This window comes from Falco punctatus, assembly GCF_963210335.1.
Source record: "Falco punctatus genome assembly, chromosome: 6".
In the NCBI taxonomy this organism is placed as follows: domain Eukaryota; kingdom Metazoa; phylum Chordata; class Aves; order Falconiformes; family Falconidae; genus Falco; species Falco punctatus.
The window spans coordinates 39,082,223-39,098,696 of record NC_137585.1 but is presented as its reverse complement, the minus strand read 5'-3'; the positions used below and the strand labels follow the sequence as shown (position 1 = coordinate 39,098,696).

The following is a 16,474-nucleotide window of genomic DNA, read 5'->3' as shown; positions in this document are numbered from 1 at the left end:
ACCCATGATAGCCATAAAAATATTACCTAATGAAAATTGACAAAAATTTGAGATTTAAATTTGAAAATATATATGCATTATATTATATGCAATGTATATTTTGAAAGCTGGTCTCTTTTCAGAAAGACAGACAGGCTTGCTGTGTTCATCCACTCACATAAGGAGATGGAAGACATTCACATGGAAGCTATTCTCAAGAGCATGAGAAGTATGACCTATTATTTGTAGAGGAACTAAAAGCAAAGTACCATGCCCAAACTTTTTACCTTCTGCTCTGAAGCCTATGAAAGAAAAATATTTCTGAGTTCTGTAACAGTATGACTGGGGCCTTAGCATTTCACAGAATAAATGTCAGCTGTGTTTTTGGGGTCATCATCTTTCAGGAAAACATACTTATTTAAAGCAATTAAATATATCTGTATATATGTTAGAAAACTATTTCTGAATAAACTGTTCTCAGGTAAACTACATGTGCATCACTACATATGTAGAAGCACAAATATTATGGTGTTCTTGCAAAGACTGGAATCTAAAGAAAATCATCTTTTGCTGACAGTTAGGTGAATAATTCTGATCAGGTTGCAGTGTAGACTGCAGAATCCAAATCAGTGTAATATTACTTTCTAAACAATCAACGTGGTAATTGGGTATTGATTATCAAGGCCAGAGTCCTTCACGGCCTTGCCTGCTTAAAATGGACATGAAATGTGACACATGAAACGACTGAAGGTCTTGCGATGTTGTGACAACTGCTAGCAACATACCGAAAATTCTTCCTGAAACTTTAGGTTGTTGTTTGTGCAAAGCTCTTCAACATGTTGTAAGAAGGATTTCTTGCTTATTGGCCTGAAAGTAGTGACAGAAAAATTAGAAGACTATAGTGAAATTATTTGTCATTCTTTTTATTCTTATTTAACTACAGTTTATTAATAATGTTTTTCAGTTCAGTAGAAACTGATACTTATCGGCAGAAAATTGGAAATTGCTACTTATAGGCAGAAAATTATTAATCGCTTACAGCATGCTTATTTGATTTGGTTTTAGTCCCTTAAAAATAGAAGCATTTTCTCCCCTTGTTGTTCCCCTCATCAAATTTTTAATGTTGGTAATATGTTAACGGTACTGTAAAAGTGGGATTGTTTTTATAGGTAACAGCATTCCAAGATGAGGTTTTGACATTAATGGAAATTTGTAAAGTTATCATTGCATTCTAAAGTACATAATACTTCTTTTTTACACAGAAAACATTTTATACATTGCAAGGTTTTAGACATATAAAATATTGCAGTGACCTCATTCTCATAATGACATGGTTTTTAAACCCTGAGGAGTTTAAATATCCCTGTATTACTTCCCAAGCTAAAACACAGACATGCAGGCTTCACCCTAGAGAGAGAGAAAGCATTTCTCCAGTTACCATGCAATTAGTCATGCTTTTATGATTTATACGCAGCTTGGAGTTTTCTTCTAATAAACATAGAGGAGGGAACCACACATTAGAACTCACTTATGACCACAATATACAAGCTTTAATCAACTTACTTGATGGATTTTCTATAACTAAGTAACCTGCAACAGAGATTTTTGTTAAATGTAGCAAGCTGAGAGTTAGCCAATATTGTACATTTTGATAGATTTTAGATTAAGTACTGAAGTAACTAAAGAACTAGATTTATTTCTCTTATGGATTCAAACACTATTATATGTCAGATATCTTGGGTGATTTTCTTTCTTAGTTTTTGTCACAGGTATTGGCAGATACGGACATGGTAGTTACAGTTTCTATCATTCTTTTCAGATCCTTTTACAGTGGTCTGGGCTCATATGGTGCAGGGAAATCCATACTTCCAGCACACCATTTCATATACATTGACAGGCTTAATTTTACAGTATGTACTCAATATTGTCCTTCTAAGGGCCATTTCAGAGCATAAATACTGAATACTGACTGAATACAGACACCTATTTCTGAGTAGTCACACTAGATTACTTTTATAATCAATGAAGAGAAATAGGTGTGATTTCATCTCATTTGAAGCAGATACCTCAAATAAGTTGCAGATGAATCATGCTATTGGTGTGCCTCTACAGAAACCAAACAGCTATGTTTGGAAAAGATTAAAAAAATGAGTGCCTGTTTTCATGCTCAGTTTTACACATTCACTGCTCTTTCTGGTGCATGATGATTTTAAAAACTGTGCTACATATTAGATCTTTAATTTGGTCCCACAGCGGGTTTCATGAAGATATTACATGAGCATCTATACTCAGGGGACTTTCAGAAGGCCTTGGAACTTGGTCATTATTATCACCATCTCTGAACCCATTTCAAGAATGTCTCAGCATTATGGATTTAGAAGCCCAACTTTGGGCACTCAGACTGACAAAGCTTGTCTAAAAGACTAAGCCAAAAATTTTGAAGTAATACAGTTTAAAAGATAATTTGCCCCTTCAAAAAACCTCTAAGTATAGCTTTTATGTGTCCGTCTCTCCAAAAATCATACATTCTCACATACAAATATTACAAAAACTATTCTATAATACAAATACAAATGTCTACTGTTGCCATAAATTTAGTAGAAAAGACAACAAGTTGCTTTAAGAATATTTTGGGTTATGAAGTTATTCTTAAATATTCAAATTTTAAATTAGATAATAAAATGAGATTATTACAACTGTTTAATCATTTATTATTGAGCATCAGAGAAGTTAATTTCAAAGCTACTAAAGATGCCTTTGTGGTTCATAGTTTGTTATGACAGTTCTCTTCAAACAAAGCAAACTGGCTATGAAAGCCTTGGGTCAGTCTCACTGGAGTGAAAAGAAGTGTAAGAATTCACAGAAGGCAGCTCAAACTCAAAGTTCTTACTAGGACAACTGAAGGAGAGCTTTAGAATGAAAAAAGAAGGCAGTAAGAAGACAAAGCGTGCAACTCTATTCAGAATGCTTAGACGTCTAGTTAGTGTTTATTATATTACTTATGTTGTTTGCATTAGGTGGCAGATGAAACTACCTTCTAGTAATAATGGCAACATTATAGAACTAAAGTTTTCTGAAGAAAAAATATTCTTAATAGCTGTGCCAATGTATTGCACACAAATACACTTGTCTTTGAGCAGAAAGTAATCATTTTTTAGGACTTTTTTTCAGGAGAAAATTATAAGCAGTCTCTGCAAAGAAATTACATTTGTTTTTCCTTTGAATTCACTAATCTTCACCATAGAACAACAGGAAAAAAGTCATGTCCCAACTGACATCCCAGTAATTTTTTTGAATACTGTTGGCTTTATTCCTCTTGAATTGATATCACTTAGGGGCTTAGTGTACCCAATTTGCAGTAAGCAAATGCAATTTGGTCATTAGGGTATAAAAATTACATCTATTCTGTACATAAGCAACCTGGGCATGCCATTTAGTGCTTCAGTGCTGAAGGTACATGGATCCAACAGCAAAGCATCATAGGAGACAAGCAGCAACATTAACACCACCTTACTCAACAATATTTCCTTTTTTTACTTTCACTCAAGGCAGGGAAGTAAAGCACTGAAATAGCTCAGGAAATGAACAAAACAGCATTACCTATGTTGATTTCTAGTTAATTTTTAATATTAATAACAGGTGATTTTTTAAAGGCATAATCATATATTCTCTTTCACAAGCAGTAAACTTTTTTAAAGAAGGCACCTACAGATTGACACTTTAACCTACCTGTGGGCATTTAAGTGAAGAACTTGATTTTTAGAACTACTGAACTCTCACACTTCTGTTGGTAGCAAGTGCACAATGTAGTGGCTTGGCAGCTTGGAAAATAATATGGTTTAATTTAAATGCTTATATGGGAATTAATGTCTACCTTGAAGACTGTGGCAAAGACGCTGGCTTTGTTGTGTAAGAATTTTCAGAAGGGATGAATTTTGTATGCTCACTAAAGACTTACAGCTATGTATAGTTTCAGCATCCTCAAGCTTCAAAAACTAATGTTTTTTCCAAGTCTCTTGACTTGGAATATGTAATAATAATCTTACAGTGTTTCATCAATGGACAAATACTTGTCTACCTGTAATCTTGTTCTCCACATTTCCCAGTTTTTTCTATAAAACATAAGAATATATATATCACTACATCTTGATAAGCACAATTTAGAATCAAACCATGAAACTGCAAATTTCCCTATTTCAGCTGCAGAATTCCAGATTCCCACTTGTCTGACTTTGAAACTAGGAAAGAAAAACATTCTCTAAGATAAAGAATGCTTTATTGCCTTAAATCTGATTTTCTTTTAAAACAGTGTATTGTTTCATGTGTGGGATTTTTTTGAAGTCTATCAAAAATCTGAATCCCACTCAGATTACTCATGATAGAGCTAGAAAGAAGCCATTTATTTGTGTTGGCAGTGGTAACTGAAGACTGTATTGTCACACAGACTCGGCTTTCTCCCTGGGTCAATCATCTGAAATCCACAGGGCATTAAAACTTTGTGCACATAAAAAACAACAGAAATGAGTATATAGGCAAAAGGCTTAACTCATAAGCACCATTGACACTTCCTAGGACCAACAGAGGAACTAATTTTTAGCAAGTTAATTGAAAGCAATATGGAGCTTAACCCTTCTTAAATATTAAAGGCCTAAAGAAAGAGAACACATGGTCATTTCTTCCATTGTACCAGGATATGTACATTCATAAACTTTGTACTCCTGGGATACTAAGCTCAGGAAGCCTGTTTTTGACAGTTCATTACAAAAGGGAAACTTGTGAAGAAAAAGGCAAGGCAGGAGCCATGCCTACTCCCATTCAAAGAAAGAAGAAACAGATGGTCTACAGAAAGTAATGTATGTGCAAAGTGTTACCTCAAATACAGACACCTACTGAATGCACAATATAGAGGAAAGGCTAGATCAGAAAATAATTTTAAATATGATAATTTTCCATAAAAATTTCTATTTGCCTGTTATTTGTAAGGGTTACAGTGTCTGTAATTCAGGAATATTTCTTCTGAATCTGTGAATTTGTTTGAAAATCTGTCTCGCATAGAACGAAACAAAAGCCTCAAAGCATCCACCACAAGGTGCAACTTCTCTTGGAAAGATTTTAAAAAACAAGGACCTACATGGCTTTATCCTTTCTGCAGGAACCACTGCAAGGTAGAGTACCAGAGCAGTTGTCTCCTAGGTAATGCACCTGGAACAGGGAAGTTACTTGTCTCTTGCCAAACCTGGGGTACCCTGAAAATTTAGTGACAGAATTTATTCACAGAAGATGAATGTCTGTTTTGATAAGTGACTTTCCAAACCCTATGGACATGTTATAAAAAGTAAGTAATGAGAGCCCCCAGTGTAAGTATATTCAATGTGCCTTATGAACCAATGTTTAATCCAGTTTAGACTGATGGTCTACCTACGTTTTAAACAAGGGTTGGTTTTTTTCTGTTATTGTCTGACTCATACCACCTCCACCATCATGGAGATCAATGTATGTCCCAACCATTCAAAGCTAGCATTTGGCTTCATAAAGCAGGTCTCATTTTCCACTGAACTTAGTAGGACTTAATGCCTTGCATCGTCTCTGAAACTACATCACATTAATTAATTGCCTAACAAAGACTTGCTGAGAGATGGTGTATACATACTAGCTAGTATTAGTAGTTGTCAGACACTGAAGCTTTGCAAGTAGTTTTTTTACTGATGACGGTCATGTTAAGAAAAAATACTACTAGGAACTGGGATTTGCCATGCATTTCCCGAGTTGAAAAAAATGTTGACTCCAAAAAAATTTCAAAATTGGCAAAGTTGGATGCTTGGCACTTTTAATTTTGATGTTTTTTTCTACTTAAATTTACTTGTAATTCAAAATAATTAATATTTAAAAAGTTACAAAAATGTGTGAAATAAATTTTTTGATTAACCTTTACTGAACAATTGCTGAGTTTTGCTTCAATACTTCTCAAGCTGTTGAATTTTTGATCTGCTAAGACTGATAAAAAATATTTCTAGTCATATTCTTACAGAACAGAAAAACCTTTTTGCACTTCCTTTTATTTCTCATGTGATACCAGCTGCCCAAATTTTCTGAGAATATGACCCAAGATCATAGGCCACAATCCACTAAGTATGAGAGAATGTCTGAAGAGACAATGTATGAGAGACAGTCAAGAAGGATTTCATGGAGAAGGTTAGAGTATCTTGATTCTGTGGATGAACTGTGTCAGATGCAAGTCCATGCCTTTACTGATTTATAGTAGCTAACATAATAAAAAGTATACTGACTGAGAAATGACAAAGCATCTGGTTTCCAAAGCATTTCCTTCAAATGCGTACTGAATGGGATTATTAGCAGATACAGAAAAAAGTCTATACTGCTGTTTTATCACCTAAGATTTTCACGCAAACTCCCCATCACCCTTTCAGGGTAGAAAGTATAATTAGTTGGACCAGATTTCAGCTGATTTACTGCTGTCCAAGAAATACAAATAAGTCATCCTGGAAAAGGAGTCTGCCCATGTTTGTTTTCCTCATATAATTACAAGATGACATGAACTGAAACCAGCATTCTGCAACACAGCAAGCTTTGCAAACACAGCTGAGATGATAGCTGACTAAACGTAGCCAACATATAGCAGTAGGTTATACAGATGCAGTGATGCACAGTCCCATTCCAAAAGTACGATAAATTTGTAAAGGTTATACTGCAGTCATCAACATGTAATACAATAATGTAACATGCTAACATGTCACGGCTTAAACCACAAATCATGAGAATGATAAGGACAACACAAGAACTAGGACTGATTGACTTCTACATAGCTATTCCCCAAAGGCAACAGGGACAATAGTTCTTTTGCAGTGCAACTGTGGAAGTCTGAAAACAGGCAGCGAACATATTTTAGACATCAGGTTTTGCACTAAGCTGCCTTGCTGCATGCTGCTTCTTGGTGCAAGAAGCTTCTAGTAGCTTCTTGATATCACTCATTACCAGGAAGGATGTATTTATATGAGAGACAGCATTAGAGACACCTAAAATGTCTCTTTTGGTCACTGGCATTATCAGAAAAGACTCTTACACATACTGAAACATTCTTTAAAGCTTAAAAAAAAGCCATAATAAACTAAAAAGTTTTGAGCAGATAAAGGATATCCTTCCCCTCATTACTGTATGTATGTTATCTAGTAGAGTCCCATAGTACATTTACTGACTTCCAGTTGAAATGATGGTATGAATCCTGTCCCAAGGAACTCTCAGTTGGTGCCTGCACTTCAACAGCTTCTTGTAATGTCCAACAAAGAACCTGGGCAAGGAGCCTGCTGTAGCTTTAGTACCACTACTGTTTGAAAAATAATAGTCCAAAATTTAACAGCTGCATCATGTACCTTACAAGAATGGCAGAAGAGAGTTTGCTTTTGGCCATTGAAGGAGCGGAGAAAGAGGAAAGAGAAAAATACAGATTGAAGGACATGACAAATTGATAACAGAAATGTGAGACTGACTCATTAAAATAAGGGTGATGTAACTAAAACTGCTGAAGCACTGTTCAGTAAAGGCCTTGCTGTGCATAAATCACACAATGAAGTGCACATAGGTATGAAATATTGTAGTTTGCAATCACCCTATAGAGTTTTGAGACTGTACAAATCTAAACTACACACAATTTAACCAGAAAAGTGGCAGAACAGTACTCCGCAAGCTGAAAAAGGATTTGACTCGTGGATATGTCGCTGAGATTGTAGTAGCATAGTACAAAACAGCTGCAGTGTGTGTACCAAAGGCAGCTGAGAAAAAAAGAGAACGTCTCCTAACTACATACATTCTAACTGCCAAAGCAAAGAAACAGCATGTTTCTTATGTTACATTCGCACTACATTTGCTTCAAGGATAGGTTGTATAGAGCAGTGCCGTATTGTCACGTGTTATAATTTCCATGTAAAAATTGCCCTGATTTATTTCAAAATACTTGTGGAACTGTTATACCTTAATATTAGAGACTAAAAATAAACATGATTTCAAAATGACAAATACCACTGTTTGCCATTAGTATAGCTGCAAAGACGGACATTTCGTTTTGATTAACTATATCGTTCAATATAGCACACAGAGAACAGCACGGAAAACACACCACGTTGCTTCAATAATATAAAAACTTACTGGATGACAAATATCTCCTTGCGTCTAAAGAAAAATGAAGAGTATCTGGAAGTAAAATCCATTAACACTTTAGTATGTAAACAAAATTAGTACCATTCTTATTCAGCTAACAGTTTGGAAACAAGGCCATTTTGAAGATCCATCAAGACCATTCATATGAGTCACAGTTATCACAGTGCATTGGCAATGGTTCTCTCTTTACAGAATGTTTTCTGCTGTTATTAGCAGGTACTATACAATGCTATCTGAATGACATATACCCCACACAGAACATACCACACGCATTATGTCGATGATTTCCAGATGATTTATAGTATGTTTTCTCATCTGTTACAAGCAGCCATTCTTGTGTGCACTATTTTAAACAGGTTTGTACATGCAATCAGCTTACTCTGTACCACACACATAGACATCTACACACAAACAAAACAGGTCAACAGCTACAACCTTTCATCTTCCAGCTACTCCTAGTCTGCAACAGTAGGATGCCTGACTGCTAGGGCAAGACTACTTTTAGGCTTCTCATCTTTAAGGAGACTGCATACCACAGTGTTTCATCTGTGAAACAGCAGGGAAAATACAGGCAGGTAAAGAATGTTCACCAAACATTTCTAACTCAGTTGGATGTCATGTATTATTTAGAATCATCATTACATTTATTCAGTGAATAATATTCGTATTTCTGGGAGTCTGAAAGAGCAGATTTCCTTTGATAAATATGGCTGACAAGATTCTTTGTTGGACAGAAAATATGAATAGCCTGGAATTGCTGCATATACCTTAAAGGAACAGATGTCAAGATAGCCAATGTGCTGAGCTCCACAGAAACCCAGATGTTATGCAAATCCCTTTGTGAAAAAAACACTTTCTAAATGTCAATTAAACAATGACAGATTTGTTCTTGAATTAGCTAGCCAGGACTTCTGGGAGTTTGACTTTTTCAAAATGCTTATGTAGTTTTGTAGTCTACACAAAACAGGGCCATCAAAAAACCCCAGAAATTCTGCATGTTTAAAAATATGTAGCCCTTTTTTTTTTCTAACACAATTAAACAGTGATTTGCACTTAGATCTTTATCTTGCTGTAAAAAGAGCTGAAGATTAAGTGATTTTCTAAAAGCTAGTGAGAAGTGTCTTGAGGATGGAGGTCATTCTTTGAAAGAGGATCTCAGTGACCTGTGTAAATAAGAACACCACAAACACTTCCAAACAAGCAAAGGTCAGAAAGGGGTCATGGCTACAGCCCCTTTGGACTACTGTTTTGCCTAAGGAGTACGCTTACCGTGTAAATCTCTCATCCTTCAGTTCCAGGTCTGCCACTGTGATCAACTGATCCAGTTTGAACTTAGTGTCAATAATTTCAGCATCTCGTGGGGAGTATGTGCCTCCCTCTTTTTGCTTTTGCCGAATTCTAAACAGAAAATAATGGTGAAAAATAAACAGGCAAAAGATTTAAGAACACGTATGCCAATACTTTGATTAGACAGGCTGAAACTGAAAAATGGTTGCCAGGAATCCTTCCTTGGCCTTTATTCTGCTCTTCCTTCCAACAGTGTAATTTAGTCAAGTCCAACAGTTACATTGCCTAAAATTCATACGGAAGGTGTCTAGCCTATATATTCTTAGTTTTCCTACACAAATTCTTTGGGAGTGCCTTAATGATGCAGATGAGGAAGAACAGAACTTCTGATAAATGAGCAGACATCATGTATGCAGTATCCAGTCTACTTCTTTACATGGACGTTTTGTTCACAATTTGAATTAGAAGTCAATTTCTCTTTCACATGTGAGATGTCAATGTATTTCACTAATAAATGTATTAGTAAGACAGAAACCAGAAGTTAGAGTATTTAATTCATATTGAGCTGTCAAAAGGGTTAGCCATCATGCTAACTGCAGCCAGCTGACACTGATCTGTATCTTCAAGTCAATAGAGAAGTGGCTGTAAAAGGTAAGATAGGCTACTGCTCTGATTTACCCTCTGCAGAAGTTGTTTTTTCTCTTTCATCTATGGAGGTTATCCTCACTAGACTAAAGCTTTTGTGAGTCCCTCCTTAAGTTTCTACATAGAAGAAAAGAAAAACAAAAAAGAAAATGCAATTAATTTTGAAATGACAGATTGGTTCCATTTATAGGACTGTTTCAACTCGTCTGTAAAACATTTCTGAGTTCTTGCAAACATGGTATGGCATGGATACATAAATCTCACCTGGCAAAAGTATACGCTGCAGCCACCAAAATAACAACTGAAAGTATACACAAAGTAACAGCAAGGATAACTTCTACAGATCTTCCTGACTGTCCTTCACCTGTAACAGAAAGTGGAAATCTAATACTTCGTAGATTGATTACAATTTTGATTTCTGACAGGGCAAAATCAGGGAACAATGAGTTACAGACAATTTTCCCTCTGTACAACTGCATCTGTTTTGTGTCAGTTGAAGAGCTACTCAGGAAAGAAAAATGTAACAAAACCAGAAACCATTTATGTAAAGGTTCCTAGGTATTGCTGATCTATGTAATACATAATGCTAATATGTGCAGTCAGACCCTGGCACTTTTCAGTTTTACTGCTAAACAGGTTAAGGTAGGTCTACACTGTAGTAACAACAGTCCTAACACCAGCCTGAGCTGAGCTCCTGCTTCAGTCCGTGTATCCAAGAACAGGCACACTGCTCTAGCAGCCAGGAGTAATTAAGCTCCAGAAGCGGAGAAGGAACAGCCGCAACTCTAAAGCTATGAGGCTTGCAGCTACCACTCACAGGCACAAAACAAAAGATGGCTTCTTGGAGATACTCTCCTCAGGGTGCTGAAGGAACCCACCCAGTGATCGGATCTGAACTTTCTGGATCAATCTACCTCACTGACCATTAACTCATGCTCTGTATTTATGCGGGAATTGGTGATATTGTTAGGAATAACCACCAGCAGGTCAAAAGTGATCTTAAAGGTGTCTATGACAAAAAGCTAAAGGCGCTGGTATTCTAATCAGTCAACACAGGTGAGAATGAAGGCTCATTCAGAGACTGATAAACCATGTAAATCAGTAGTTTCTAGACCTCTTTATGAACCTCTTTGGTACTAAATTTCTGAAGCTTATTTAGTTTCCCATCCTTCCTGGTAATCCTGTCCATATCTCAAAAGTCTCAGCCTCTTTTTTTCCTTAGGCACACAGTGAAAATACAAAAACGAAGGGATTACTACTGCCGGTATTGTCCACCTATGCTGACATTCACCTCCACTTGCTTCCACTGTAGAAAACCTAGCTCCTGTCCATCCTCCAGGAAGGACAGAAAAATGTACTGCTTCCTGCTGTATGAAACAGATTTCCCACTCAAGGGACAACATCCTCCCAAGGACACACTGGGAAACACTAAAGTCCTACCTTTGTTTCTCTCAAAAGGCTCTGATTTTTGGATTAGAGAGTATATTGCGGACGATCTGGACTGCATGTACATTGGAGAAAATGACTAAAATTCAAAATAATCCTGATTTAGCTGAAGATATAATCTTAAAACAGTAGGATGCAGTTTTGTTAGATCAAGTTCTACTTGGTTCTACATGGTTCTACACATACGCAGGAGTAATCAGCTACAATGATACAGCATAGTAAACAGTAGGTTAGGTAGAAATTTATCGGAAGAAAGTCTGAGATTATTGTAGACCAAAACCAACATGAATAAGTAATATCATACCTGTATGAAATGATAGACAACAGAATTAAGTATAGTTTACAAAATACCTGAAATAATTCTTCCACCCCATTAGCAAAGTTTCAGATGCGACACTGGACACTATAAGGTAAGAACAATTTAGGCCAGGGAAAGACAATAGAAAAGCAAGAACATAAACAACGTTGCAAGGAGAAAAGGAATGAAAAAGTCCCTGCCACTCACTGATCTCTGTGATGAGGCACAAATGTTAGTAATATGGAAGAACAGAAGAATCTACAGAGGAGCCTCTACAACAGTTCTATTTATTTTGCACTAAACAGTGAAGTCAATGTTAAACCCTACAGTTAACATCAGTCCAAACATTATCGAACTTATTAAACAAAACAGTGCTGGCAAAATACCCACCAAGAACAAAAAATTACATTTCCTTCTATTTTGCAACAGGGGAGGACTACACACGTCTGTAGAGATGATCATGGGCCAGAGAAAGGAGAGAAAACAGAAGACATCATGTTGTATAATTCTGAGGTGCTGCAACTCAATACATCATGATAACAAACTGCAATAATAGAACATCATAAGGTAGGTTTTTATGCAAAAGGCAGTGTCAGGAAACCCCATTTTAATTATTTCCTGTCCCATCAGCTTTGTATTTCATATGGAAAAAGTCTACACTTATACAGGACTACCAGCTGCCCCACAGTGATTTTGAACTAGCTACCAGAGTTCATGAAAAGGTTATAGGCTGTCTTGTATTAGAATTTTAAATAGTAATTGTCACCCCATCTTAATTATCTCATGGAAAAATCCTGACCTTTCATCGTAATATAGATGTTACTTTTGCAATGTCAGTCATGGGTTATGAAGGAGAAACTCCACTTCTCCAGCTCAAGAGGAGAGCTGTGGTACTCCAAGTATGGTTGAGTGGGAGCACCATATTACAACATATCCTTTACCATAATCAAAAAATCATTATTGCAGCTGTGTATTCCAGTAATTTCTGCTTCAGTGTTCCTCCATGGCAAAGTTCCTATTGTTTAACAAGAGCATCTGCACCTGCCACGGAGAAGTCTTTCATAGGTTTTCCATATTTTTTCTGCTTCAAACATATTTAACACGCAGTATTGAATTGCACAGATACAAGGTTAGCTTTCTGATTTTCCAGATCAAAGACCTACCTATTCTGTAAGTAGACTCAGAAACCAAAATAATGTAGGGTTTTTTGAACTGCCATGAATGCCCCTGCCAAAATTCAAATCAGTGTTTTATCTACTAAAAGGAAAGTGTAATGCTGGAAAAACATGAATTTCAGTGATTATTAAAAAAAAGGTAATTGATTTAAAATTAAATTGCAATTCTGATTTTAGGCAGCATAAATTTCTTCTGAAAAGATGCTGTTGTTACAAGTGGAATAGAAGTAATTTGTCATAGAGATACCTAAGAGCTACTTATCCTTCTGGTATGTTTTCTGGGTTGTGCTTCCAGAGCAAGCCTGAAGTTCATATAACCAAAGCATCATCTGTTACGAAACACTTGGACAGGGTTCTTCAGGTTATGTGTCTCACGACAAGATGTGTCTAAAAAAAATCTAACTTCCTTTATTCTTTTAAGATGACATTGGTAATAGCGTTGCCAGTACTGTGTCTTCAAGGCTACTCAACTGCAGTACCTGCATCACTTGTGATATATGAATTTGGTGTTGATTCCACAACACTTGCAAGAAAGCACAGAAGAAACTTTTAATTATCTGTTCCAGTTAAGTTTTATTTTTTGTTGGATAGGCTCTGAAATTTAGAAGTTAAGGCTAGATAGGAGTTTGCTGTAGTGCCTATCTTAAAAGCAGTGCTTGATGTTAAATGTTAGCACAGAAGGCACTGGATGGGTATGAGGAGCCATGGATAACTGAAGAATTTATCAGGTCTATTATTTTTCCTATTGCTTTTTATTCAGCATACAAACAGAACTTGCTTCTTTATGATCTACATCAAAGGAGAACGTGTCAAGGGTTTTCAGTAGCAATACAGAAGCAAATGAATTACACTATCTGCCTGCCACTGAAGCATGATTTCTTCAAGCATTGCAGACTTTTCTGTTAGAAAGGAGAAAGTTGCCCAGAGGACTGGATACAGTTGGATAATTTCCAGTAGACTTGTTTTCCCTGACTGAACACACTGTCTTTCTCTTACTTGGCAAACTATTTGCTTCATTGGCTTAGAACTTTCAAATTCAGAACATATAAAGACAACTTTTGTGTTGCACTTTCCAAAACATTCAGGGCTACAGATACAGTGCCAGATCCTTTCAGAATATTCAGGTAGTGAATTAGCATTTCAGGATCTTCAGTATCAGATCATGTAACAAATTTCTAACATGGATTAGATGAATAAGGGAGCTCATATCACAGAAGATGAATGCCAAATGAAAAATATGTGCCCACTAGAATTCTTCTGGGTACTCAACCAGTTGTCTTCGGATCCCTTTTCAGAAAGTCAGGGCTAATGCTTAGCTAAGAAAGTTTTGGCTTACCAATATATTAAAAGAACTTACAGATCTTATTGCGATCTGCTACAAGAGTCTTCACTCCCAGTTTTGGGGGTAGTTCAACACTGCCATGGAGGAATTTATGCTGGATTTGAGACCCCATAACAGCTGGACTATTGGCGAGTGACAACAGAACCTGATGAATTCTATTAGACAATATTAGTTTATTAATATGAAGCTTTGCCTGTGTCTAAAGGATGAAGGGCTAAAGGGTCATGCCCTCAGATGAGCTGCCACTAGAAGGAATGATCTGCAGCCAAGAGATTTCCTACACTAGGCTCATTGAAATAGAATCACAGAATCATAGAATTGTTTAGGTTGGAAAAGATCTCTAAGATCATCAAGTCCAACCATTAACCCAGGACTTCCAAGTCCACCACTAAACCATGTCCTTAAGTGCCACATCTACATGTCTTTTAAATACCTCAACCACTTCTCTGAGCAGCCTGTTCCAATGCTTGAGCACCCTTTCAGTGAAGAAATTTTTCCTAATATCCAATCTAAAACTCCTCTGGTACAACTTGAGGCCATTTCCTCTTGTCCTGTCCCTTGTTACTTGGGAGCAGAGTTGTGTTGGGATCAACACCCATCTCCCTACAATCTCCTTTCATGTGGTTGTAGAGAGTGATTAAGTCTCTGCTGAGCCTTCTTTTCCCCAGACTAAACAACCCCAGTTCCCTCAGCCGCTCCTCAGAAGACTTGTGCTCCGGACCCCTCACCAGCTTCATTTCCCTTCTCTGGACACACTCCAGCACCTCAATGCCTTTCTTGTAGTGAGGGGCCCAAACTGAATACACTATCTGATGTGTGGCCTCACCAGTGCTGAGTACAGGGTAACGATTATTTCCCAAGTCCTGCTGGCCACACTGTTTTGGATACAAGCCAGGATGCTGTTGGCCTTCTTGGCCACCTGGGCACACTGCTGGCTCATGTTCAGCCGGCTGTCAGCCAGCACCCCCAGGTCCTTTCCCCAGGCAGCTTTCCAGCTGCTCTTCCCCAGGCCTGTAGCGCTGTGTGGGGTTGTTGTGACCCAAGTGCAGGACTCAGCACTTCTCCTTGTTGAACCTCGTGCTTGGCTCATTGGCCCAGCCTGTCCAGATCCCTCTGCAGAGCCTGCCTGCCCTCAAGCAGATCAGCACTTCTGCCCGACTTGGTGTTGTCTGCAAACTTTGTGAGGCTGCACTTCATCCCTTTGTCGAGATCATTGATACAGATGTTAAACAGAACTGGCCCCAGTACTGAGCCCTGGGGAACGCCACTTGTGACCAGCCACCAGCTGGATGTAACTCCATTCACCACTACTCTTTGGGTTTGGCCATCTGGACAGTTTTTTACTGTGGAGAGTATGCATTAACAGCTCTACATCCAACACAGAGGGAAACTGCACAAACAGTATAGTTTTTGGCAGTTCTCCAAGCAAGATGAGCTATCCTGTTAAAATGGTATTTTTATTGGTATAACTGAATCTCTGCTAACAAACATTGTCAGTACTGCTTCTTCATGGAACAGTCCAGGCTGAGGTAAGACCACTTGGCAACCTCAAAAGGACACACAAAAGAGTGGATATGTTTCCTCAGCCATTCTGGTTAAGATAGTCCAACAAAAATAGAGAATATTTACTGCAGGGAAACCACTGCACTAAAAAGAAGTATGGAATTGTCTAGATTCTTTGGAGGTAGAGAAATACCTTAGTAAATGACACTGTCCTTACCTAATGTTTTGACAGGGTCAGAATAGTCAGAATCTGTAAACTGTCCTTTAATGTTAGTTGCTCTGAACTTAAATCTGTGAAATAAAACAAAAAAACCTAATGAAATAAAAGTTTATGTGCATTTTCTTAAATATTATTTCATATAGAAACGAAAAACTGTTTTTCAGGTTTAGTAAAATAAAAGCTGGAATCATTATTCACCTGCTAAGTTGATGTTATGACAGACATCAAGGACTCAGTGTCAATATATTAAATGTATAATCAGACTGTATTAATTACTTATATTGAATTTGGTCTTATTTAATTTAAGAACTCAGTAATCATCTTTTGTTACCTGGAACACTTTAAAAGATTTGTCACACATATTTATGCTCAGCCAAAAAATGTAAAATTAGAGAGACACGAAGATC

General features: G+C 37.1%; 1 protein-coding gene across 1 annotated transcript in view; it reads right to left on the bottom strand.

Moving 5' to 3' along the window:
* The window catches only part of PTPRQ (protein tyrosine phosphatase receptor type Q), a 176,051-nt gene that overhangs the window by 27,986 nt on the left and 131,591 nt on the right, over positions 1–16,474 (bottom strand). The window contains exons 51-56 of the mRNA XM_080393299.1: positions 16,065–16,138; positions 10,348–10,447; positions 9,421–9,549; positions 8,140–8,184; positions 1,543–1,569; positions 765–846 (exon numbers count right to left, since the gene is read on the bottom strand). Of these exons, the coding sequence (XP_080249425.1) occupies positions 765–846; positions 1,543–1,569; positions 8,140–8,184; positions 9,421–9,549; positions 10,348–10,447; positions 16,065–16,138 (457 nt within the window). The remainder of the gene's footprint in view (positions 1–764; positions 847–1,542; positions 1,570–8,139; positions 8,185–9,420; positions 9,550–10,347; positions 10,448–16,064; positions 16,139–16,474) is intronic.